The sequence below is a fragment of the Cibotium barometz genome, chromosome 23, assembly GCF_041138505.1.
Source record: "Cibotium barometz isolate CiBa-2024 chromosome 23, ASM4113850v1, whole genome shotgun sequence".
NCBI lineage: Eukaryota > Viridiplantae > Streptophyta > Polypodiopsida > Cyatheales > Cibotiaceae > Cibotium > Cibotium barometz.
In genome coordinates, this window is record NC_141068.1 from 28414789 (window position 1) to 28439075 (window position 24287).

At 48.3% G+C, this 24287-nt stretch overlaps 1 protein-coding gene across 5 annotated transcripts in view; it reads left to right on the plus strand.

The window, feature by feature from the left end:
* LOC147625818 (cilia- and flagella-associated protein 100-like) overlaps positions 1–24287 on the plus strand; it is a 131337-nt gene that overhangs the window by 27750 nt on the left and 79300 nt on the right. For all 5 annotated transcript variants that reach the window (XM_086817387.1, XM_086817388.1, XM_086817392.1 and 2 more), the window contains 3 exons: positions 79–138; positions 9573–9670; positions 9954–10128. In XM_086817387.1, the coding sequence (XP_086673513.1) occupies positions 79–138; positions 9573–9670; positions 9954–10128 (333 nt within the window). The remainder of the gene's footprint in view (positions 1–78; positions 139–9572; positions 9671–9953; positions 10129–24287) is intronic.

The window sequence follows — 24287 nt, forward strand, 5'->3', positions numbered from 1 at the left end:
AAATCCTTACAAAAAAGAAGAAATGTTGACATTTTTGAATTAGAACTGCTACTTAATGTCTAATTCTTATGCTTACAGGTCTCTTCCACAGTTGCTTCTCATCGAAGTTTTGCCTCACAAGTTCCATCGTCTGCAAAGGTTTCTCTGCATACACCTTCTATGCTTCAATTTTTCAATTAAAATCAGAAATACTGTTTTCAATTGACCAAATGGATGGATGGTCAAGAAGGCAAGGAAAATATAGTATTTATTTATTTTGTTGACGCGGTCAAGGAAATTGAATTTATGCCTTTGCTGATGCACCTATTCTTGGGTGCTGACGATGTGAGTGCGGATGCTGTAGGGTATAGTCTAATCTGGTCTAAAGCTTTGTGAAGTAAAAGATTGCTCTTTTGTTCTTGTTTAGTCGAACTTTCTTTTAATTTAAGCCTTAACTGATGCACCTATTCCTGGGTGCTGAAGGTGTGAGTGGGGATGCTATAGGGTGTAGTCTAAGCTGGTCTGAAGCTTTGTGAATTTAAGATTGCTCTTTTGTTCTTGTTAAGCTGAACTTTCTTTTTGGAGAGAGAGAAAAAAAGAAAGAAAGTTATATTAACGTCTTCAAAAGACCCTAAGGGTCTATGAGACCAAAATGTTGTATATAGTGTCCAAAAAATCTCGTCATGGCTGAAAAAAGAAAAACCAACAGTAAACTAAAACTGAAAACTGAAAGCTAAGATCTTAGACTCAGAGATTATACAAGATGAAAAATCTAGATCTTATTATGACAAGTATAGGGTACAATAAGTGATGGGATATGGGAGAGTTGAATAAAAACACTCAATCAACCCTGGATGCCAGGCAAGGGCCCATCCAGGATGTTCATCATGGGTGATACAAGAAGGCTAGAGATGTCAATAGTCTGCTATGACGATGAGGCCGCGCGGGACAAGATCTCCCGAAGTTGGGGCTGATGAGGTGGGGGTGGCTAGGGTTCAATAGGACAAGGGTGTCTAGCTCTCTGGAGTGTGTGTGCCTGGTTTGATGTGACTTCCATGATGTCCATCATGGGTGATACAAGACGGCTAGAGATGTCAATAGTTTGCTATGACGATGAGGCCGCTTGGCGGGACAAGATCTCCCGAAGCTGGGGCTGATGAGGTGGGGGTGGCCAGGGTTCAATAGGACAAGGGTGTCTAGCTCTCTGGAGTGTATGTGCCTGATTTGATGTGACTCCCATGGGCTTGCTCTCCTAGGGGACACTGCCACCAGCCCGGACATTTCCTAGTATGAAAGGGGTCTGGTGGACTCCAAGACGTCTAAATATTTGGAAAGTAGAAGCTTTGTGAATGGGGGATTATCCAATACAAAAGATCTAGTACCAAAAGTTTGGTCTAGGCGCTTCTTGGACACAGAAATAGGCATTGGAGCTCAAGGCTTAAGTGGAAAGCATATATGGCGAGCTTTGGAGGATTTGGGAGAGATCTAGTATTGAACATGGTTCTACTTGTGCTAACATACAATTCTAAAAAGGTGGAATACAAAGGATCACACTCTTAAATCTAGGAGGGTTACTAGTTTTGGACAACCCCCAATTGAAATCCGTTTGCGTCATTATGTGCATAAGCTAAGCAAATGGGGGGACTTGCCAAAGCACCTTTGATAGAAGCTCTATGAGTTGAGATATTTTTAGAGATGTAGTTTATGGGTGGGAACCATCACTTAAATTGGGACGTGGCACGATAGTGGATTAAAGTGAGACAAGCGGCGTCACACTTGTCACCTTAGCTCTACACTTGTCATTATAGCTTTTACTTGCCATTCTAGCTCATGAGAGCCCCAAATCTATAAATTAGAGCCCTCTCTCTTCATTTGAGCACGCTCTATTGTTGCAAACTAGCCTCTATCATCTTGGTAACTCTTCTCTATTCTTGGTGGTTCTCTACTCCAAGGTTATGGCGCTCTACCACTGCTACACGGTGCCCTAATACTGGTTTCTCTCTTTCTTTCTCTCTCTCTCTCTCTCTCAGTTGTATCCAGACACATGCACACTTTTTCTTTTGTTCCTTTTCTTCCGATGACCGGAAGAACACAGTTGTATTATTTTTTGTCTCATAGGCCGACTTTGGCCTCTCGTAGACGTTAATATATCTTTCTTTCTTTCTTTCTTTCTCTCTCTCTCTCTCTCTCTCTCTCTCAGCATCGGCGATGTATGATATTCACCGGTGTTTTGTATTTATGGGATATGTGGAAGTATTATTTGCTACCGCCAAGGGTTGTTAAGAGGCGTCAAAGGTGTTTGGTACGAGGTGGGTATGGTATGTGCCCTGAAAGACTCGTATTTCTTAGAGATGTTAGAGGCGTTTGTTATATATATATGTATATATATAGTGATAGATAGATAGATTATGAGAGAGAGAGAGAGAGAGAAAGAAAGAAAGAAAGAAAGATTTTATTAACGTCTTCCAAAAGACCGAACTCGGCCTATGAGACAAATCATTGTACCTGTGTGGGGTATCCTCTGTCATCCCAACAAAATGAAAAAGTACTGAACTAAAAAAGCTGAATCTGGAGAGAGAGAGAGAGAGAGAGAGAGAGAGAGAGAGAGAGAGAGAGAGAGAGAGAGAGAGAGAGAGAGAGAGAGAGAGAGAAATCTGTATTAACATCTTCAAAAGGCCAAAATGACCTATGAGACCAAAAGTTACCATAATCTGGTTAGATGAAGCACAAATGTCAGTGGTGTGTAACAAAAAAAAGTGAGAAAAGATCTAAAGATCTATAGATCTAGAGATCAAGAGTAACATGGGAAACATGGGAAGCTACTAAGAGGGGACGAAAGTGTCCACTCAGAGACATCTCTGGGCGTGTGAGGCTCATAAATGTGTGAGGGTATAGACGGGCCCTCAATGGATGAAATCCCGGCCCTCAATGGATGAAATCCCTCATAGGTCGCTAAAGCATGAAGACAAGTTCCTCCGGGGTGAACTGCATGGAGGGTATCTGCTGGTGATTTGCGATGATCTCTCTAATCCTCCCGTGCCATCTGTATCTGCTACGGATAGCCCAAGGTCTGGGGTGTCTATCCCAACATAGCTGAGAGGCATGCTCAAGAGTGACCCCTCTAGATGTGGATGCGGCTGTGTCCTGACCTTGCCTCTGTTGGACTAAAGTGGTGCTCCCAAAGAAATCAGTAAGCTGTCTTTGCTCAGGACCTGTGTGTGCTACTCCTCCACGTATGAGAGTCTCTCTATGCCGGCGTATCTCTAGTAGAAAAAGTACTAGGTATCTCTGGTCACTGTAGTCCATCACTTTGGCAAGGGGGCCAAATCCCTCTCTGAAAAGGCAATGGAACCTCCCTCTAATCTCATAGTACATGGGGCATCGACAGATGTAGTGCTCCTCTGTCTCTGGCTCTAGCGGACATATATGCTGCTCGGCCGGTACTCTCTGTGGTCCATATCTACCTGTCTCAATCCTTAGCTGACGAGAGGAAGTGCAGATGTGACCAATAGTGCATCTGATGCCATGTGACAAATGTATGTCGATGTAGTTCGGACGAGTGATGAAACCATCCTTTGTGAGGTGAAGTAGGTGATCTCTGTAAAAACTCATCTTCGTCCCTATATAGGGCCCATTGGTGATACCCATGTCCTCTCAGTGTCTAATCTAATAATATCATGTCTGATGATTTTGTTCACTTCTGAGTGGTGTAAAGGTAGAGAAGGGGCGTCTAAAGAGTAGTGAAAAGGTGGCAATCTATCCATTGAGATCCCATGTAGTCGTTTGTGCATACCAGCATGTCTCATCTCCCCTTTATGCAAGTTGTCGTGATGACTCCAAAGCGAGCCTAGCATATCTATGTGGAGGGAGCTCCCATAAACTATGGATGAAAGATACTGACCTGGTAAGAGCCTCTACTACGAGTGGTGCAGCAGCCATCTCTGCTCGAATGATCTCATGTGGGGCTGATGGCCATCCTAGCAATCATCATAACAAGAGGTCTCTCCATAGACCCCCATCCATCATAGGCCCCGCCGCGCCCCCCCTCGGTGCGGTGGCGGCGATGATCTAGGCTCGGTCCCCAAATGGGGGCACCATATAGTAGAGTAGAGAGAGAGAAGGAAAGAAAGAAAGAAAGAAAGCTATATTAACGTCTACTAGAGGCCAAACTCGACCTATGAGACAAATTAATGTACAAATGTCAATGTCCTCTGGATGTCTAGAAAAAAAAAGGACAATGAACATGAAATAAACTATGAAAGTGCTGAGCTAGGGGGGGGAGGGGGGTGATGGATGGAGCACTATTGCTAGAGGCTCAGTATGCAACCTATATGGTGCTGATGTCGAGCCCGTATCTCTGTGATCTCCCTCTGAAGTAGTCTGGGAGTCTGAGAGAGAGAGAGAGAGAAATGAAATGATATATTAACGTCTCTAAGAGGCCATAGTGGCCTATGAGAGCAAAATTGAGAGTACATCTAAAGTTGGTGTCTCATCAAAGAGAACAACTAAATGAGACAAAAAGTACAATAAAACTAATTGTCTACAGTTATAAGAACAGAACTGTAAGACTCCGAGATGATACTGAGTAGAAAATACTGAAAAATGTATATCAGGTAGATCCATGTATGCTGATCAGTTGAAGTGTTGCCCTCTCCTTATATCAAGTATCTCCACCATGGGGCTGTCTAGAATGGAGAGGTCGTAGAAGCGAGGTAGGCGCCTCCTATGCCGAGCAATAATGGCTCTGATCTGGCGATGGTGAGGATGCCGTGGCGATGGTGAGAGAGAGAGAGAGAGAGAGAGATATTAAGTGTCTACTGAAGACCCAATGGGCCTATGAGACCAAAGTGATACAATTATGTCCATGGCATATCTCATCATGGAATGGAAAATAAAACAGAAAGAAAACATAAATATAGCTATCTCACTGTGGTGATACAAAACTGTCCATGGAAACTCGTCATGGAATACTAAGAACCTAAAAACACGAGAAAGAAAGAAAGAAAGAAAGATATATTAACGTCTGCAAAAGGCCAAAATTGGCCTATGAGACAAACAAGTAGTACAATGATAACACATGTGGCATATCTCATGTACATGGTTCCACAACTCAGTTCACATATACATCCACTGCCCAATGTCTGTTTCCACCCTTTCAATCTACCATACCCCTCCTCTCACAAGAGGCCAGATAACACAACTCTGCAGCAGACATAAGCCAATGGAAAGAAAGAAAGATGGACAAGTTCAGAGCTTACCAATTCAGCGCGTGGTTTTGCACCCGTGGGACTGATCGTACCAGTCTACACTTGAGAAAGACTGTCTGTACTTTCCTCCCTGCAACCACCTGACTGATGCACCAAATATGCTCTGATAAAGCACTGCCTACAGCTGGAGACTCAACGCCTGATAATGTTCAAGACTAAATAGTACTGTTTCTGCCTGTACCTGTCCGTACAGGTCAGCAGTACTTGATTGTACCTGTCCGTACAGGACTGTACGGACTGCACCTGCAGTCGGCTGAATCTGCCCGCCTGATGTCTGGACTCCAGTCGCCTGCACCGCCTGAACTAGGTGATGACCAGCTGTCTGTACCTGCTGTCGTACAGCAGCGACTGCAACCACGACTGTACCAGCTGTCCGGACACCTGTACTTGCAGCACGGCCGTCGCGAAAACCTACAGCACAGCCGTCGCCAAAACCTGCAGCACGGACTGTACCTGCTCTCAGTCTCTGTTCGCGTCGCCTGAACCTGCAGTAGTACCTGCTGTCGTACAGCTCTGTACGGGCAGTTTCCACAGCGCTGTACGGCCTGCTTTTCACACACAGAAACCAGCAGTTCCCAGCTCTATGCAGTCGACCAGCTTCTCTTCTCTTTCACGCATGAAACTTGCACATATTCCCAAAAGCGAGAGAGAGAGAGATGAGAGAGGCGTGTAACTCCAAAAGTGGAGTTGCCCCTCTCTCCAAAATTATCCTAGGCCCCCTACTTTAATATTTATTAAAGTTCCTAGGGGCCACTAAGGCCTAGGGGCCACCCATGGTTAGAACATTAAAATATTAATGTTCTTGGTCCCCCTTCACACCTGAAGATGTCCACACATCATTCTCTTTGTCCGGCCACCCCAAATGTGAATCATTTAATATTTATTTTGCTCAGCAACCACCATGCCCACACTTGTGCTGTTCCATTTTCACAGGGTCATGACAGTGGGCTGTTAGGAGCTGTTTTGGACAGGAAAAACAGCAATTTTACTCATATGCATGAGCTATAGGTGGAGTACATGCAAAGAACAAGGGTACCAAGGCTGGCTGGCTGCTATTTCTCTCTCTACAAGGCAGGTCGACTTCTTCTACGGGCTGCAGGCTGATCGATTTGGCTCCAGGAGCTGGTGCATGGCTGTTGGGACTGTTTTTGGGTTTCTCTGCTGAGAATTGGGCTTGAACGGAGCCTCAAGAAAGGTAGGCTTTCGGAGGAGCTACTCTACCCTTGACCACATCTTCACCCTTCGTGCCATCATCAAGGGTAGAGCACGACATCAGACGATTTAGCGCTGCTTTGTGGATTTCTGCAAAGCTTTAGATATTGTACCGTGATCCCACCTCCTACACTGTCTATAGGAGATATCAGTCCCATCTAACGTGGTTTGGAGCATCATTGCCCTCCGTGAGTCTGTCACCAGACACGTGAAAGCCCCACGAGGTACATCGCAAGAGATTTCCAGCACTATTCGGGTGAAACAGAGCTGCCCTCTATCACCCACTCTTTTTGGCCTCTGCATTGATGAGATCTCAGATCTCGAGCTTCATTGACGATTATGCAGGGCTGGCCCCACACTAGCAGGCATACTACTTTATGCAGATGATATCGTCCTCCTCTCCGATTCATCCAAGGGGCTTCAGAGACAATTGGATGCCTTACAAGAAATTTGCACTCAGCGGGACCTCTCAGTTAACCTTGGTAATGGTCTTCAATACTTCCCGCCCCTTCGCATCCAAATTGAGCTTCACATACAAAGGGGATCCTGTGGAGATTGTCTCATCCTATGTCTACCTTGGTGTCACTATGGCCCACACTTCACCATGCTTCCCACAGCAAATGCCAAAGTGACACGGGGATATGCAGCCTTGAGCTTACTTAAGCGGCAGTGCTTCCAGGCACATTTCCAGGAGCCCAGCACTAGATCACATCCCCAGGCCTGGTACTTGTCTATGTTTGCTCAAGTTTCGTCGCGTGATTCTCTTTTCAAATGAACTGAGCTCAGCCTCTAGCATTGATCCATAGAGTTTGGCCAATCATGATCGTCGTGTAATTATTAGGATCAAGTGGATCTCCGGCTTTGAGGATGGGGGTGATGGTGTTGGTGGACCAAGAGGGTGGAAATCCTTCACAAATGGCTCTATTGAACATGTGGGTAGTAAGGGCGCCAGGGTATCATCGGCATGCGGGATGTAATCGGCAATGAGCCCCTCAAGATCCTAGGCTCGCCCATTACGTAGTCTACAAATGGCCTTGAGGACCATGCCCTTCGTGAAGAAGGTGGAGGTGGTGGGGGTGGCTGATGGGGGATATGATAGAGGAAGCGTGCATGGGAGTGCCATGTGTCCGGGCAGGTGATAGGTGTGGGGGGGTGATGTTCTTAGAGTTTACTCTAGGCGTCTTTGCAGTTCGGCCATTAACACATACTATGGGCACCGATATGTACAAAGCCGCCATGTGTTTCCTAAACAAAAAGGGAATTATAGGTCATCCTTTTCACAGGAAAAATATATAGCCTCAGCGTCCATTGCATGTGTAGGTGCAGCTCTATGTCACTGGAGTATCTCTAATTTGGAGCTGACGGGAGGAGGGTTTTGAATTTACTGAATCGGGCTGTATGGCTCTTTCGAAAGACTAGGTTCTCTCTTTGGTGAGTCCTCTAGTTGCATTGAGTAGTATACTGCATTGGCATGAGAGGAGGGGCAGTCCTATCTTTGGTGACTCCTCGGGTACATTGAGTATTAGCATTGGTGAGAGGAGAGGCGGTCCTATGACAAGATCTAGTGCATCGTCCATGATCTACCTATTTTCTTTGGCTTCGTCTCATGACTGGTCACTTGTCATGGTCATTTGGAGTGGGCCAAAGAAAAATGTGGAGTACCTCTTGAGATGAGCCGCATCAAAGCCTCTGTATGACAAAGTTGGCTCTATCAAGTACATACCTAGGCATCTTTGATCTCTGTAGTGCATCACTAGTGAGAGAGAGAGAGATTTTTTAATGTATATGAAAGACCCAAAGGGTCTGTGAGACCAAAAGTAATACATGTGATCTGTGGGTAATTGTATGCCAATAAAACATGAAAGGAAAGAAACAAGCTGTCCAGAAGAGAACCCACGTACTATGTGTGTCCTGCATGTACAATGTGATCAACTGAACTAGCCATGTGATATCCTCATCCAATAACAGTACCATGCTCCTCCATGACAGAGTGCAGGGTTGTGATGAAGTCCACGTCCTGTGGTTCATGTCTTGGATCTGCAACTGAAGGGAAGAAAGAAAGAACGTTATATTAATGTCTTCAAAAGACCCAAAAGGTCTGTGAGACCAAAAAGGTGTTGCAGTAGTTCCATGGAATGATTGAGTCATGGAAAATGGAAAAAAATGAATAGTGAACGGACTAGCTACCTATACAATGATAATCATGTGAGTACAAAATGAACTTGTGAAAGTACAAGGTACCTCTGGCCAATGAGATAAATTGAGAGAGAGACCCTCAACATTTGTGGCCTCATAAGCTCTCTATATATCCACTGCCCATGGAGGGGCATCCCTATGTCTCTAGGATTTTAAGCTGCCGCATGCAGGGCCGCCTAGGGCTAGAAGGCCATGCTTTATCTAGTGTGACTCCCTGGGGTCCCTGATGTATCACATAAAAGCAGGAGACCCCATCAGGTAATCCACATTATTTGACCCCATGCTATGTGGGAAGCAGGTGCCAGATGAGAGCCAATGGGGCATCCCATTATATAACACCGAGTCGTGTGCAGTTCCCATTTCTAAGAGAGCTCTACCAATACGTGCACTTGTCTACTAGCTGTACGGGCATACCGTACCATATCATACCATACATACATACCTGCTTTCTTACATACATACATTGAGGAGAAAATGGATGAGATGGTAGATGCATTCTATGAAGTTGGAGGAACTATGCCTCATGCCATGCTAGAAGAGGACACTCTTAGGAAGTTGGCATCGGCTCCTCTTTATGAGGGTGTAGAGTTGTCCGAGCTATGAGCTTGTCTTTGTTGCTCAATTTGAAAGAAAAAAAAGTCTGGTCGGAAAGTAGTGTCTCTTTATTATTTTGGCCTGTTTTAAACAATTCAATTTTTTTCTTGTATGAGACAAGAGTGTATATTATGATTCAATGCAGATTACTTCACAAAATTCTTCCCTCAATGATGCCATGTATAGTTCAAGTCAAGAAGCCAAGAAAATATTAACATATATTGGCATGTGGACTACCATTTTAATCATGCACGTCCAAATGATAGCATTCACATATATACAAACATATTTGCTGCTCTAATGAAATGATATAATTTTTATCAGATAAGCGGGCATGGTGCTGAATGGGATGTAGGTGGACCAAACAGTTCGGACACCTTTATTCCTCCTCACATCAACAAGCCAGCAGAGAATATTGATGAGTATGTGCTAGAAATGTTATTTCTTTCTCATGAGTCGTGATGCATTTGCCTCTTTTCTTGTACAATAATCTAAGCTCAGATAGAAGTTAACTTTCAAGCAGAAAAATATTTCTTCTCTCTTGTAAGTAAATCAAATCTATGCTCAAAGTTTAAGTGGTATTGCCTGTAAAAGTGGTAAAGTTTTTCTTTGGTTTCATTCAATATGGAGGGATTGTTGGTGTTACATCTTGGAATATTGTATTTATACCTTCTATTTTGTCTTGTGTGTATGTACTTGCTGCAGGGAATGGGCAAAAAAGCCATTTGTCATGCCCGACGATGAGGAGATTTTCAGAATTAGGGGTCTAGAGAAGAAGCGAAAGGAACAAAAGAAAACGGAGAACCTGCTACCTGTGGCTGAGAAGACTACTTTTGCTTCAAGAATGGCTGCCACAGTTGCATCTGAATCACTGAAGCAAGTAAGAATACGTCTTGTTTGTCATGCATACCTTAAAGTCAACTTGGAACCATAGAAGGTAATACAATTACATTTTGCTTTCACCCTCCCAAGTGTTTCATACGAGATAATATTGCTCCATTCAATTTTGGTCTTACCCTCTCATAATGTTCCTTCCGACATCTTCAGCCTGCAAAGATCTCTCAAGCTCCTCTGAAAGACCAAAGATTGCAGTGATTGCTTTAAGGGAGCACTTGCATCTTAGTTTTTGCATGTAGCCTTTCCTCTGGTGGTTAGCTCTCTTATCCTATGTAGGCCAGAGCACAATGGGTTCTTGTACAAGAAGGTGACATGAGGGTTGGATTTCTCAACATTTATGCATCTAATACAAGAAAGGGATAGGGCCTACATGTTTGCGGGCATCTCCCTGTGCAGGTGCATGCATTGATTGAGGTAATTTTGTTATGATCAAGCAACCTATAGAAGAAAAACATCGTTTACTTCTTAGAAAGGGAAGCCTCTGAGGAAATTTTTACATACTCTGAGAGCTAGGTATTGCTGATTTGAGGATGGTTTTGTCAAGGATCTTAATACACGGAGACTAGCAATAACCACACTCTTCCAAGACAAGGATTGAATCATTAAACTATGAACAAGATAGTCATAAAACTCAAGATAAGCATAGGCATGGACATAACATAAGTAAAATAGCAGACACAACCACACATAGGCATTGGGTTCAATCTCCCCTCCCAACATGAGCGGTTCCGCTTTCTCATGTGGATATTTAAAGATGTATTCGCCAAAATCAGCCCTTGGAGCCATAATTAGTTGTTGCTTCCGAAATTGGGCTTGTTCAAAAATTAACCATTATCCATTGGGCTGCTTGGGAGTTGTTTTTTCCTTCTGTCCTGGAGTGGAAGAGGTGTAAGAGCCTCACGGAGGATCAGAGGGTTGGCCTTACTCAGCTCTTGAGGGGAGCTAGTCGGAGGATTATGCAAATTGATGCAGCCATACCCAACCATTGGGTTACAGGAGCTTTTCTGGATGGATCTCCTCACTTGTGGTTCGGGGTTGTTTCAGGGACCGGGGTTCCTCTGCAGATTATGGGTCTCCCCTCGCCAGGGAAGGGTGAGGTACCATTTTTCTTTTCTGTTCACGATGGGTGGCAGTTGGAGAAATGTGTGGTGCATGATATGGTTGAGGGCCCGGTGGTTTGGCCCGTGAGAGTTGTTGTCAGAGCAGGGAAGCACTTTTATATTGACACCCCCCCTCCCGCCCCAAGAGATGATCACAGATGCTTCTTGCCTTTGGCTATTTGGTGGATGCCCTATCCCTTGGGATCCCGGTAAGTGGGAATGAATGGATTCCACCTATCCGATGAAAAGTTTGCCTTTCTATATCTACACTGTGAGGAATGCCGGGCAGCTTGTCTTGGGACAGATTCAGAGAGTTCCTACCCTTAGACCTCATTCGGAGTCCTATTGTATGCCTCGGACATTCAGAGGAGTTTCTGGCGGAGGCTGTGGCACTCTTACAGGAAGGCACAAATCTCCTCATTCTTTTGGATTTCTCTACATGGTGGGCTGGCGACCAACCAATGGAGATCGGTTGTTGGTGTTAGCCCAACTTGCCCGAGATGTGCAGGAGCTTCAGAGACAGTTTATCACTGCCTATGGGAATGTAGGGAAGCACAGAGGATTTGGACCGTGATAGCACACCTATTTGGTAGAATTAGTAAGGATGCCTACATATCTTTTGGTGCTATCATTTGGTTGACTTAGTCGGGCCCCCAGCTTAGGTATGAGGGGGACGACAAGAGTCTCGTCATTTTGATCAGGCAAGGAGTTGCTCAGCCGGGTTGCCTTCAGGATTTGCTAGGTTCAGGATACGCCCCGCCGGCATAGAGATTGGACAGTGCATGGGAGATTATTGCTAGTATTACAGCCTGGCACATCTGGAAGGCTAGATGCATTGAGGCCATAGAGCCTAGAGGGCACTATTGTCTTGGACACACAATGCCTTTGCAGGATTTGGAGTGATATTATCCATACCCTTATGGCAACCTAGCCTAGAGCCTAGAATCCAGGGATCTTCGAGGGCCGTAGAGAGAAAGCGTGGCCAGTTTATGAGAGTGGGATCATGGTCTAGTCTTCATTTCCCCTCATATGGGACCTTTTTGGCAACACAAGGCACCTGATTTGTTGAGATCTCTGCCTAGTTTGGTTTGAAATCTTACTTTGGTATATTTTTTCATACTTAATAGAAAGTCTCTTCTCTGGAAAAAAAAAAGTGTAAATAAATGCTTTGCCCAAACTTATATACAAATGGGCCTAGCCATGTAAAACCAAAATGTAGCTTGCATGCATGTGGCTAGAAGTAACAATATGGTAAACACCTAAGTCGGTGTTCTTGCTCAATACCCATCGCCATCATCTTCCATTTCATAGCCTATACTCATAAAATCCAAAGTGTCAGATATCAATCAATTGGACTCACTCAACAATTAATTCTAACATGTGCTAACAATTGGACTCACTCACAATTGCATGTGTAAGAGAATTAATTGGACTCACTCAACAATCAATTGTATTCACAATCAATCCTCACATATAGCACGTTATAAGCACAAACACATGAACACAAGGCCACCCATGCTGAAAAGTATTAAAATGGATTCACGCATGATACTTTGTTAGTGTTAGCAGATGTGCAAGCATATACTCAATGATTAGTAATAAATTGGTGTCACCCAAGATACCCTTACTAAAGTATAATGACGTATCAAGCGTCCGATGAATCGTAGAGAGCATATCTTGATACAGAGTTCTACACCCACTATTAGGCACTGATGACGTTAGTGGGGATGTCGTAGTATCTAGTCTATACTATGCATAATGGAGTCGATAGTTATATAGTCTTGTGGGTTGACTACCATGAGTATATAACATGCACGTTCCTCATCTAGGTATATGATTCAGTCGTATTAGCAGACATGCAAATTTCACATTATGAAATTTTCATCCGAGTTGCGGGGCGAGTTGATATTGTGCTTATTCTTTCTATCTTTAGCGGTGCATTTGCCCTATGAACTACTTATTTGCTGAACTAATTCTTTTTATTTGCTACTTCTCTTAGTGCTAGGCTTCATTATGACAGAGTCTGCCTTGCATCTTCGGAGGTTTGACAGAAACTCAGTACGAAGGGCTTTGTGTGAATATATGCTCTTGTGTGTGTGTGTGTGTGTGTGTGTGTGGAGTGTGTGTGTGAGAGCATATCTTGATATAGAGTTCTACACCCACTATTGGGCACCACTATGACATTAGTGGGGATGTCGTAGTATCTAGTCCATACTATGCATAATGGAGTTGATAGTTATATCGTCTTGTGGGTTGACTACCATGAGTATATAACATGCACGTTCCTAAAAGGTGAATTTGGGCATGTTCTTGGATTCATCTAGGTATATTTATATATAGAGAGACTACATGTAATAGGTTTCCAAAGACATGTAGCCAGCCTTTGTTTGTCTTGTTCTAACTATCAATAGCATTGTACGTATTTGTGCAGGATTGACAATATGCATAGGAAATGGAGAGAGGGGGCACATGTGTTTGGTTCTAGTGTGCGTGCATGCGTGAGTGCGTGCGTGTGTGTGTGAGAGAGAGAAATGAAATGAAATGATATATTAACGTCTTCAAAAGGCCAAAATGATCTATGAGACCAAAAAGGTTACAACAATTGGTGGATCTGATACAATGTCTGTGTAAGGAAAGCTAAAAACAACTAAACAACTAACTGAAACTGAAAGAACTATGAGGAAAAGTACGGTACTAGGAGCTCCTAATGGATAACATCTGGGAGAAAAACTCTAGCAACAAAGGTAAGCATCATACACATCACTATCCAAAGATGTCTCTCATCGGTCGATGGCGGATATCCTCAATGTCCTCCATGGTGAGTACTCTGACTGGACGTCTCCCATGCCGTGCTAGTATGGTCCTGATCCTCTGTTGTAGTCTCCGCCGGTGTCGAGATGTGAGAGAGAGAAATGAAATGTTATATTAACGTTTTCAAAAGGCCAAAGTGACCTATGAGACCAAAGTTACAACCATGTGACATCTGATACACTGTCTGGAAAAGAAAAGAAAGAACTGAAGGTAAGTATCAAGCCCTACAATACATCAGTAGGGAGCATCCGGAAGTAGCAACTAGGGAGAGTGGGAAGCTAATGCTGCTAGTCAAAATGGGGTACATGAGTACATGGATACATGAATACATGAATATGGGGGAGTACAAAAGTGACAGTGAGTACAACAGTATATGGATGGAGTGGTAATCATCCTAGGAGCTCTAGCATGGGTCTCTACCGGATGGCCTGGATATTTGCCATAGTGAGATGCCTGGTCAGACGAGCCCGATGCCTCGCAATGATGCTCTGAATCCTCCGGTGTAGGCACCGTCTCTGATGTGAGGATCCGCGAACCCTCGGGCGTCTGGATCTGCCCAACTGGATAGCTCTCTCAACTAGAGTCCCATGGGGTGCCTGCTGCCGCTGGGCTGTCGGCTGTGTCCCCTCCAAATCTGACAAATCTTGTCCCCCTAGAGGTATGCCTCTAAATCTGCCTGTTTCTATCTCTAACTGATGTGAAGAGGTGCGGATCTGCCCAATGGCGCACCTCAATCCATGAGACAGATGGTTATCCATGTAGCTCGGTCTAAGTATAAAGCCATATTCAGTGGTGCGGAGAAGATGGTCTCTATAGAAAGCCATCTTCGTCCTCAACTCCTGTGAGGGCTGCCGCCATGTCCTCCTAGTGTCCAACTGAATGAGGTCCTGTCTGATGACTGTACTAATCTGAGAGAGAGAGAGAGAGAGAGAGAGAGAGAGAGAGAGAGAGAGAGAGAGAAATGAAATGAAATGTTATATTAACGTCTTCAAAAGGCCAAAGTGACCTATGAGACCAAAGTTACAACCATATGACATCTGATACACTATCTGGAAAAGAAAAGAAAGGACTGAAGGTAAGTATCTAGCCCTACAATACATCAGTAGTAGGGAGCATCCGGAAGCAGCAACTAGGGAGAGTGGGAAGCTAATGCTACTAGTCAAAATGGGGTACATGAGTACATGGATACATTCGCTGAAGCTCCTGCCTTCACCCCTGCTCGCGCTGCCTGCTCGCCCCTCGCCTTCCCTCCCTCGCGCCCTCCCCCCCCCCCCCCCCCCCCCCGCCTGCCATCGCTTATGCGCCCCCCCCTTCATCTCGCCATCGCGCCCCCCCTTTCATCTCGCCTTCTCGCCCTCTCTCGCGCTGAAGCGCCCGCCCCCCTTCAGCTCGCCATCGCCCCCCCCTCCCCTCCCCTCGTCCGCGCCCCCCTCCCCATCGCGCCCCCCTCCCCTCGTCCACGCCCCCCCCGCCCCCCCCGTCCCTCCCCCTCCGCCAGCCCTCTCTCTCCCCCCGCCTCTCCTTTCGCGCTGCTCCCGCCCCCCCCCCTCCCAGGGGGTTTTTATTCTTCGCCGCATTATCCCAACCCCCACCCCTTCCCTTCTTGCTGGTTTTTCCGCCCCCTTGGGGTTTTTCTTTTTTTTATCCTTCCGCCTTCCCTTTCCGCCCTTCGTGTGCAGCTCGGTTCTTGCAGGTATCGCATTCGCTCCGCCTTCGCCACCACAGCTCTTCAGACTCTGATGTTGGCTCCTCCCGCCCCACCTCAGAGGGACTCTTCTGCAGCCCCCTCGACCGCCCCTGAGGATACCCTCATCAGGCTTTCTCTTTCGCCAGAAGAGGAAGCGAGCCTCGCTGCAGAGGTGGAACGCTTCCAGGCACATTCCACCATCTGCCGTATAGTCGGCACTCGCCCCAGCAGAGGGGAGATCCGGAATCTTCTTCAGGCCCGCCTTCTTGCAGACGTGGGCAAGATCCTGGACGTTCAGCTTCTGGGCCGTGGACACTACCAGATCGAGTTCGAGACTGCCCAGAGTGTGGCCCAGGTCCTTGCTATGAGTCTCCTTGACATCAGGGGCGCTCGGGCATTCTTCAGACCTTGGCAGCATGGCTTTGACCCCGCAGCGGCCGAGCAGGGAGAGCGCCTTTTCCATGTTACTGTTTGCTTCCCTGGACTCCGCCGCGAGTACCTTCCGCTCCTTTTGAGGCTAGGAGCACTGGTGGGCTCGGTGCTCGAGACTGGCCCCACTGCAGCCTCAGTGGTGGCTAGAGCAGCTGGGCCACCTTCGGTCAGAGTCTTGGTTCCTGACATCTCCTCCCTTCCGAAGGTCATTCAACTACCTAGGATAGGGGGGGGATGGATTGATCAGAGAGTGGAGTTCTCGGGGCTCCCGAACCAGTGCTTTATTTGCAGACAGGTCGGCCACCTGGCCAAGGCCTGCCCTCGCAGGAGACCTCGACCTGCACCGCAACAGCAGGCCCCTGATGGCCCGCCGACAGATGCGGCTCGGCAGGCAGCCTCCGGGACACGTGCTCAGCCCACAGAGACCTCGGAGTGGCAGCCTGGATAGGGGCGCCGCCGAGGGAGACAGCCCCAGCAGCACGCCCAGAGACCGATGCAGCAGTAGCCACAGACTCAGCATCACTGGGTTCCCGTGAGGAACAGCTTTGCTCCCCTCCAGGAGGAGACCCCAGCGCCGACTGAGGACCAGGGGATGCCAGCACCCCCTCCTTCGCCCCCCCTTCTCCCTTCCCCCTTCCCTCCCCCGCCCCACCCCCCTCTCCTCCCCCTTCTCCCCCCCCGCTCGCCTCAGCTCCTCGGGAGGCCCGGGCAGTCCCCTGGCGTTCACCTGCAGTCCGGAGGGCTCTGAGCACCGACCGCAGAGGAGACTTACCATGCCGATTCGGGCTTCACGGATATCCTCTATCCGCAGTCGGCTGAGTCGTCTCGACACTAGACAGCGCTCGGAGGCTTTTGATTATTCCTTCACACGGCTTTTTGGAGCAGAGGGCCCCCATGAGCCAGCACCCATCCGAGTTCATGTAGTGATACCTCCGGCCCGCGGGGAGGAGGCACTTGATTCAGCGGTGGCCTTCTCATTCCCTCTCTGTGGCCCTTGCGAGCGGGAGTGGACCCTGGAGCTCGCTCTTAGCACTTTGAAGACTTAGGCAGTTGAGTTTTCTCACCATGTGAGCGATCTGGAGGTGACAGATGTGATAGGCCGACTATGGGAGTTGGCTCATTTTTTCATTGATCCTGGGAGTGTGGATGCCTCAGGGATTCGACATTTGGTCGTTCGCATTGTGGTAGACTTAGCACGTGACCCTGGATATGTATGTATACACGAGGGTGCTTTGTCTGAGCGGGAGGCAGTCACCATGGGACACAGCCACTGGCGCCTGATCCGAGATTCTTGCAGTACACTGGGTGGGCAGATTCGTAGCCGCTCGGATGGGGACTATTCTCCATCCAAGCCGCTTGCGAAGGCCCACCGTACGGCTGAGACAGCATCCACCTCAGCAGGTCATCCATGAGGATCATCTCATGGAATGTACAGGGCCTTGGCGGCGCACATTATATACATTATCGTGGTTGCTTGAGGCAGGAGCTTCAAAGATGCCTGGTTGGGGGCAGTATTGATATTCTGTTGATGCAGGAGCACCATTTGGGTGAGAGCAGGATTCGGAGATATGGTTCGGTGATGCTTGGTAGATGGGACACCTTTTGGTCTGCAGGATTTGGCCCTTTGGGTGGGCAGGGAGGAGTATGTATGGTAGCGGATGTATGGCGGCAGGCCATTGTGGATCGCGGGATCATTGTGCCTGGTAGAGCACAGTATGTCATTCTGAGGACGCATGATGAGCTCTTTGGTGTGCTCAATGTCTATGCGCCCAACCATGCTAGTGCCAGAGCAGAGTTCTGGACCCAGGTTACGGATGCAGAGCTTGGTGATAGAGTGACTGGGGAGTTTTTTGAGATTACTGGGCCCCGCCATGCTCGAGCAGGAGTCCGCCAGCTTGGGAGGCCGGACGGCTCGGTAGCTACTGAGCCAGAGGAGATCAGAGCCATAGCCACTGGGTTCTATAGAGACCTGCTTTCAGCGGAGCTTGCCACTGAGGCTCGGGATGCTTGCAGACAGACTGTGTGGGCCCATGTGCAGAGGAGGGTCACAGATCGTATGCGTACAGTTCTGGGTGAGCCTCTCTCAGAGGTTGAGCTTGCTGAGGCCTTGAGGGTCCTTCCGCGCCATAGTTGCCCAGGGGAGGACGGATTGACGCCTGCCTTTTTTATGTGCTATTGGGACCTTTTGGGGCCAGGCCTCCGCAGGGGCTTTCAGTATGTTTTGGACACTGGGGTGATGCCACAGAGCTTTACAGAGGGCTTGATCTTTCTTATCCCCAAGGGGGAGGGAGTATCAGATGATATTCGGCATTGGAGGCCTATTACGATCCTCAATACTGTCTACAAGGTCTTGGCAAAGGCCTTGAGTTTGAGGATCCAGCCCTTCCTGGGGGAGTTGATTCATGCTACCCAGACATGATTCGTCAAGGAGCGTAGTATCCTTGACAACATTTTCACCTTCTGGGAGGCGACGGCCCGAGCTAGATTTCTTGGTGAGGACTTGGTCGTGATGCTTCTCGATTTTGAGAAGGCATACGATAGAGTCAATTGGGGTTTCTTAGAGGGCACTATGCTTCGCCTGGGCTTTGAGCCAGGTTGGATTCGAGGGGTGGCGGCTCTATATTCCACAGCTTGTAGCCAGGTGCTGATTGCAGGAGGAAGGGGGCCCCGAGTTTTGAGTTGACCACCAGATCAGTCCGTCAGGGGTGTCCTCTCACCCCATTTCTTTTTCTCTTCTTTGCGGAGGCTATGAGCATGTATCTGACGGCAGAGGAGGTTGGTTTGAGAGGACTCCAGCTCCTAGTCAGGGGGGAGGACCTGCTCGATGCTGAGTTTGCTGATGACATGGGTTTATCTTTGCATGGCCAGGAGGCCAATCTTCAGCGGGCAGAGCAGTCGCTCCAGGTTTTTAGTGCAGCTTCGGGAGCATTGATCAATTGGCGCAAGACAGTGGCCTTTTGGATCAGTAGGGCTCCCACTCCGGCATGGAGCCCAGACCTGGGTTTTAGATGGATTCCTCCTGGCACAGCAGTGCGATATTTGGGATGCCAGATTGGACTAGATTTGTCACCTGAGCAGCAGATTGCCCCGCTTCTTCTGAGCATTCGGAAGAATCTTTTGTATTGGAGTACAGCTCGGCTATCCTTGGCTGGGAGGGTGGTGGTGGCAAATCAGGTGCTTTTAGCGACCATGTGGTACATTACGTCTTGCTGGATCTTGTTGAGCTCTTGTATCAGCCAGGTACAGAGGCTGATCAGGAACTTTCTTTGGTCTGGGCGGGATGGTCAGTCAGCCAGGGCAAAGGTTGCTTGGGCAGTTATTACACTTCCGTTGGCCCAGGGAGGCTTGGGCATTATAGATCCAGTTGATCAGAGTAGAGCCTTATTGGGGAAGCTTATTGTTTGGGGGCTGCTTCCAGGCGCTGAGCCTTGGAAAGAGCTCCTTTTGCAGCGGCTGCAGGCTCGAGCTCCCCCAGCAGGGGGCACTTGGGCACCAGAGATATGATGGATCTTCACATAGATGAGGAGGACAGGCCTTAGTAGAGGATGGGAGGACAGATTTGCCTTGAGCATCTTGAGAGCTTGGGAGTTGCTGAGACCGGGGCTCTCTCAGAGACCTCCTTCTTGTGATGAGGAGTGGGCCAGACAGCCGCTCATCTGGAGCCCAGCGGTTCGCACAGAGCAGGGTCATATGCTGGGTTCTCGGCCTCGTCTAGCCTGGGGACCATTGGCAGGCCCAGCACGCAGTTTTGGAGACTGGCAGGCCTTTTGCAGTCTCCCAGAGGAGATCCAGGTGGAGAGGTTGGGTCACTTCAGAGGGGGGTTGATTATGAGGGATGACATTCAGGAGGCACTCACAGAGGAGTGGTTCACGCCTCTCGAGCCCGTGGCCCCACTGTGGATGGGAGCCTTTACTCAATTGGAGATCCTGATTGCTCTCAGAGCTTGCACTGAGGATGGCAGATGCCTCTACTATGAGATCCAGGATGAGGGCAGACTTCAGAGAGTGGAGGTGGAGTCGCCTTTGGTTGCAGAGTGCATCTTTCAGAGGATACGGGTGGTGGCCGCCGCTTCTCGGAAGTGGCATATTGACCCAGACCCTGCAGATGTGGACTCTGGTTGGCGTATATGGGCATATGCAGCGCGCCCCTTGGCCCGGCTCCAGTGGGACCCTGGCGAGTACGAGTGGCATGATCCTTATGCATCCCTTGAGGCCACAGAGATCACCTTTTCCCAGTATACTGTTCGGTTGGGGCGACATATTTTGACGGCGAGGAGGATGGTCTCTCCAGTTGCATCGGGGCACTGGCGGCTTCAGGGACTCTCACCGGAGTTCCTGGAGGACTTTTGGACCAGGCTCTGGGCTAGTCGACAGGCACGCAGGATCTCGACTTTCCAGTGGCTGGTCGCCCACAGAGGTTCTGCAGTTGGCACCTGGCTTGTCTACAGCGGTCTTCCGGCGGCCTGCGTCCGATGCGGGCACCCTATGGAGACACAGAGACATTGCCTATGGGACTGCCCTCAGGCGCAATTTGGCTGCGGATGCTGCGCATTCTGGCCCCCCTCGCTCCAGAGGGGATGTATTCGTGGGGTGCCGCTGCTTGGTCGACTTCGTCAGGGCCTGCTATGGGCTATGAGACGGAGCAGGATAGCGAGGTCATCAGATTCATTAGGGGCCAGCCTCGCCTTGTTCCTTCACCGGACTTCTCGTCCACCGGCTGGACACAGGAGAGGGATCTACGATGGGAGCTCCTCAGCAGCCTCACCATATGGCTCACCTGGAGGGCCCGGTGTTTCAGGGCCTTTGAGGGGAGACCGGAGCCTCCAGCAGAGACTGTTCGGGGGATCTGGCAGGAGCTCATCCACACCCTGCAAGGACAGTACGACCGCATACAGGGCGACTCAGATGAGGCGATCTTGCGGCGCCAGGCCTTTCACACCACTTGGCGCAGCGGCCCCTTCTATACCCGACACGTGGGGTCCCCCCGTTGGCACTACAGGCCACCTGTTTGGCTTTTCCCCCCTCCTATTGTATGATATAGCCTCTCAGTTCTTTGTACTGATTCTTGTATTTTGCAGCACCTAGGGAGAGTCTCCCTGGCTGCCTTGCTTTGTTCTCTGCTCTGTTTTCTTATGAGCAGAGAGGATCTTTTGTAGCCCTACGGGCGTTTTTATATAACTAATGAAAGGATCTTTTCTTGGGAAAAAAAAAAAAAGAGAGTACATGGATACATGAATACATGAATATGGGGGAGTACAAAAGTGACAGTGAGTACAACAGTATATGGCTGGAGTGGTAATCATCCTTGGAGCTCTAGCATGGGTCTCTGCCGGATGGCCTGGATATCTGCCATAGTGAGATGCCTGGTCGGACGAGCCCGATGCCTCGCAATGATGCTCTGAATCCTCCGGTGTAGGCACCGTCTCTGATGTAAGGATCCGCGAACCCTCGGGCGTCTGGATCTGCCCAACTGGATAGCTCTCTCAACTAGAGTCCCACGGGGTGCCCACTGTTGGGCTGTCGGCTGTGTGTTCTCCTGGGTAGTCCCTCTAAAGAAGTCAGTAATCTGTCTCTGTGTGGACTCCTTGCCAGTCACATGGGACGAGTATGCAGCCTCCCTCTACACAGTCCCAGAGCAGCCACCACTACCTAACCCTCCAGAGCCTTGTCCACCCACTTCTACCTTCTTCACATCAGAGATGGTGAGGAGGACCATCAACAGATTGCATACAGGGAGGGCACAGGATCATGAGGGCATTGTAGCCTAGCATTTCATACATGCTAGAGATATGATTGCAGACTTGCTAGCTCTCATGTTTAATAGAGCCATGTGTGAGGGGTTTCCTGGGACTTGGAGTACTTCCACGATTGTGCCGGTACTCAAGTCTGGAGATCCGAGCCTGCCGACTAACTACCGCACCATTATGATTGGTCACTTGCTGGCCAAGCTATATGCCTCTACTCTTGAGCATGAGTTGAGCAGATGGGCAGAGAGACAAGGGGTCCGAGCTCAGGGAGAGGCCGGTTTCAGGAGGAGATTCTCTACTTTGGATCATATCTTTACCCTCAGGGCTATCATTGAGGAGGGCAGAGCACATGGGAGGAGGATCTACTGTGGCTTTGTGGATTTCCGCAAGGCCTTTGACACAGTGCCCAGAGCTAGACTGATGCACAGGCTGCAAGACTTGGGGGTTCCATGTGAGCTCATTTGGGGTATTATGGCACTTTATGAGACAGTAGTTGGGCAGGTGCGGACTTCAGAGGGTCTCTCCCAGCCAGTACACTCCACTATAGGGGTGAAACAGGGCTGCCCGCTCTCTCCGACTCTATTTGGACTATACATTGATGAGATCTCTGATTATATTTGGACACGAGGGGACAGAGGAGCCCAGTTGGCTGGCACTTGGATACCTCTGCTCTTATATGCTGATGATATTGTGCTTATAGCAGACTCACCAGAGGGTATGCAGAGGCACTTGGATACTTTACATGCTTATGCACAGGACAGTGGGATCTCAGTTAACCTTCGTAAGACCAAGGTTATGGTGTTTAACACTACAGCTCAGTGGGTTTGGAGATCAGCGCCTATTTTCACATATGGGCAGGAGACAAGGGAGTATGTTGACTCATACACATATCTTGGAGTGGTGTTCACTGGGCCCACATTTTCCATGAGGGGGGCAGCAGAGGCCAGATTGACTAGAGGATATGCAGCACTAGGAGGTCTAGAGAGGATGTGCTCACAGGTACAGTTTCAGGAGCCATGCACTAAGCTGTGGCTTTTTGACATGCTGGTCACATCGGCTATGCTATATGGAGTACAGATCTTGGGGCCTAGCCTAGATCGTCACAGTCGATCAGGACGCACATACGATGGATGCAGATCGATGGAGAGACCACTTGTGTCCATGATCTCCAGGATGATTCGGGCTAAAGCCTCGGTATCCCATGAGATTATCCGAGCCGAGATGGGAGCACCACCGATCGTAGTCGAGGCTCTTGCCAGATCAGTATCCTTCATTCATAGCACCTGGGAGCTTCTCCGAGAGAGAGAGAGAGAAAGAAAGAAAGAAAGAAAGATTTTATTAACGTCTTCCAAAAGACCGAACTCGGCCTATGAGACAAATCGGAGTACCTGTATGGGGTATCCTCTGTCATCCCAACAAAATGAAAAAGTACTGAACTAAAAAGCTGAATCTGGGTGTGCAATAAGTACAATGAGTGGTGAAGGGTATAGAGCTCTACTACTAGGAGAATGCAAAGCTATATGCATGGAGTATACAATCATGATATGCAACCTAGCTAGCTCCATCCTGTACCATACTGGGGGTATAAAATGGTATACATCAATGAAGGGGGTGTCCACAGCTCCCTGAAGAACATGCTTGGGTGTGCTCTGAAGCGAGCCAGTCGCTCCGCACCCTCTCTGTGAAACTGAGCTCTGATCTCTGTCATCTCTCTCTGGTATAGGCGTGGTGTCCGAAAGCCAGGTGTCCTCTGTCTCCTGCGGGCTCTAAGTGTCTCTGCTCTCTAGAGAGTAATTCCCTGCCCTGTAGGGGCTGGGAGGGGGATGGATCTCTGAAAAAATGTAGTAATCTGTGTTTGTCGTCCTCCCTCTGGAGCTATTTGAGCCTGTAATGATGTCTCTCTGTGGCGCTGTATGTCTAGAATGAATCTCCCCAGTATGCGCTGGTCTGCTGCCTCAAAGATCTGGTGTAGGGAATGTGGCTCTCTGAATAAAATGGGATATCTCTCTCTGATGGCTGTATATGCTCTGCATCTACATACATAATGCTCCTCACTCTCCACCTCCTCTCTGCACAATCTGCATACCCTCTCACATAGTTTTGTAGATGTGTTAGTCTATCACTAGATAGCAAAATCCTGGGCTTCTCATGATTTGAGCCCAGGGTAAAGAAAGAAACAATGAAAGAAAGTTATATTTACGTCTTACAAAAGGCCCAATGGGCCTACGAGACGAAAGATGATTACAAGTATCCATGGAATATCATCGTCATGGAAAACTGAAACAAAACTAAAACTGAAATTGGAAACCTAGTAATTGAAGCTACGTGCTAGGTAAATGCATAGAACAAATGGGGGAGCATGCTA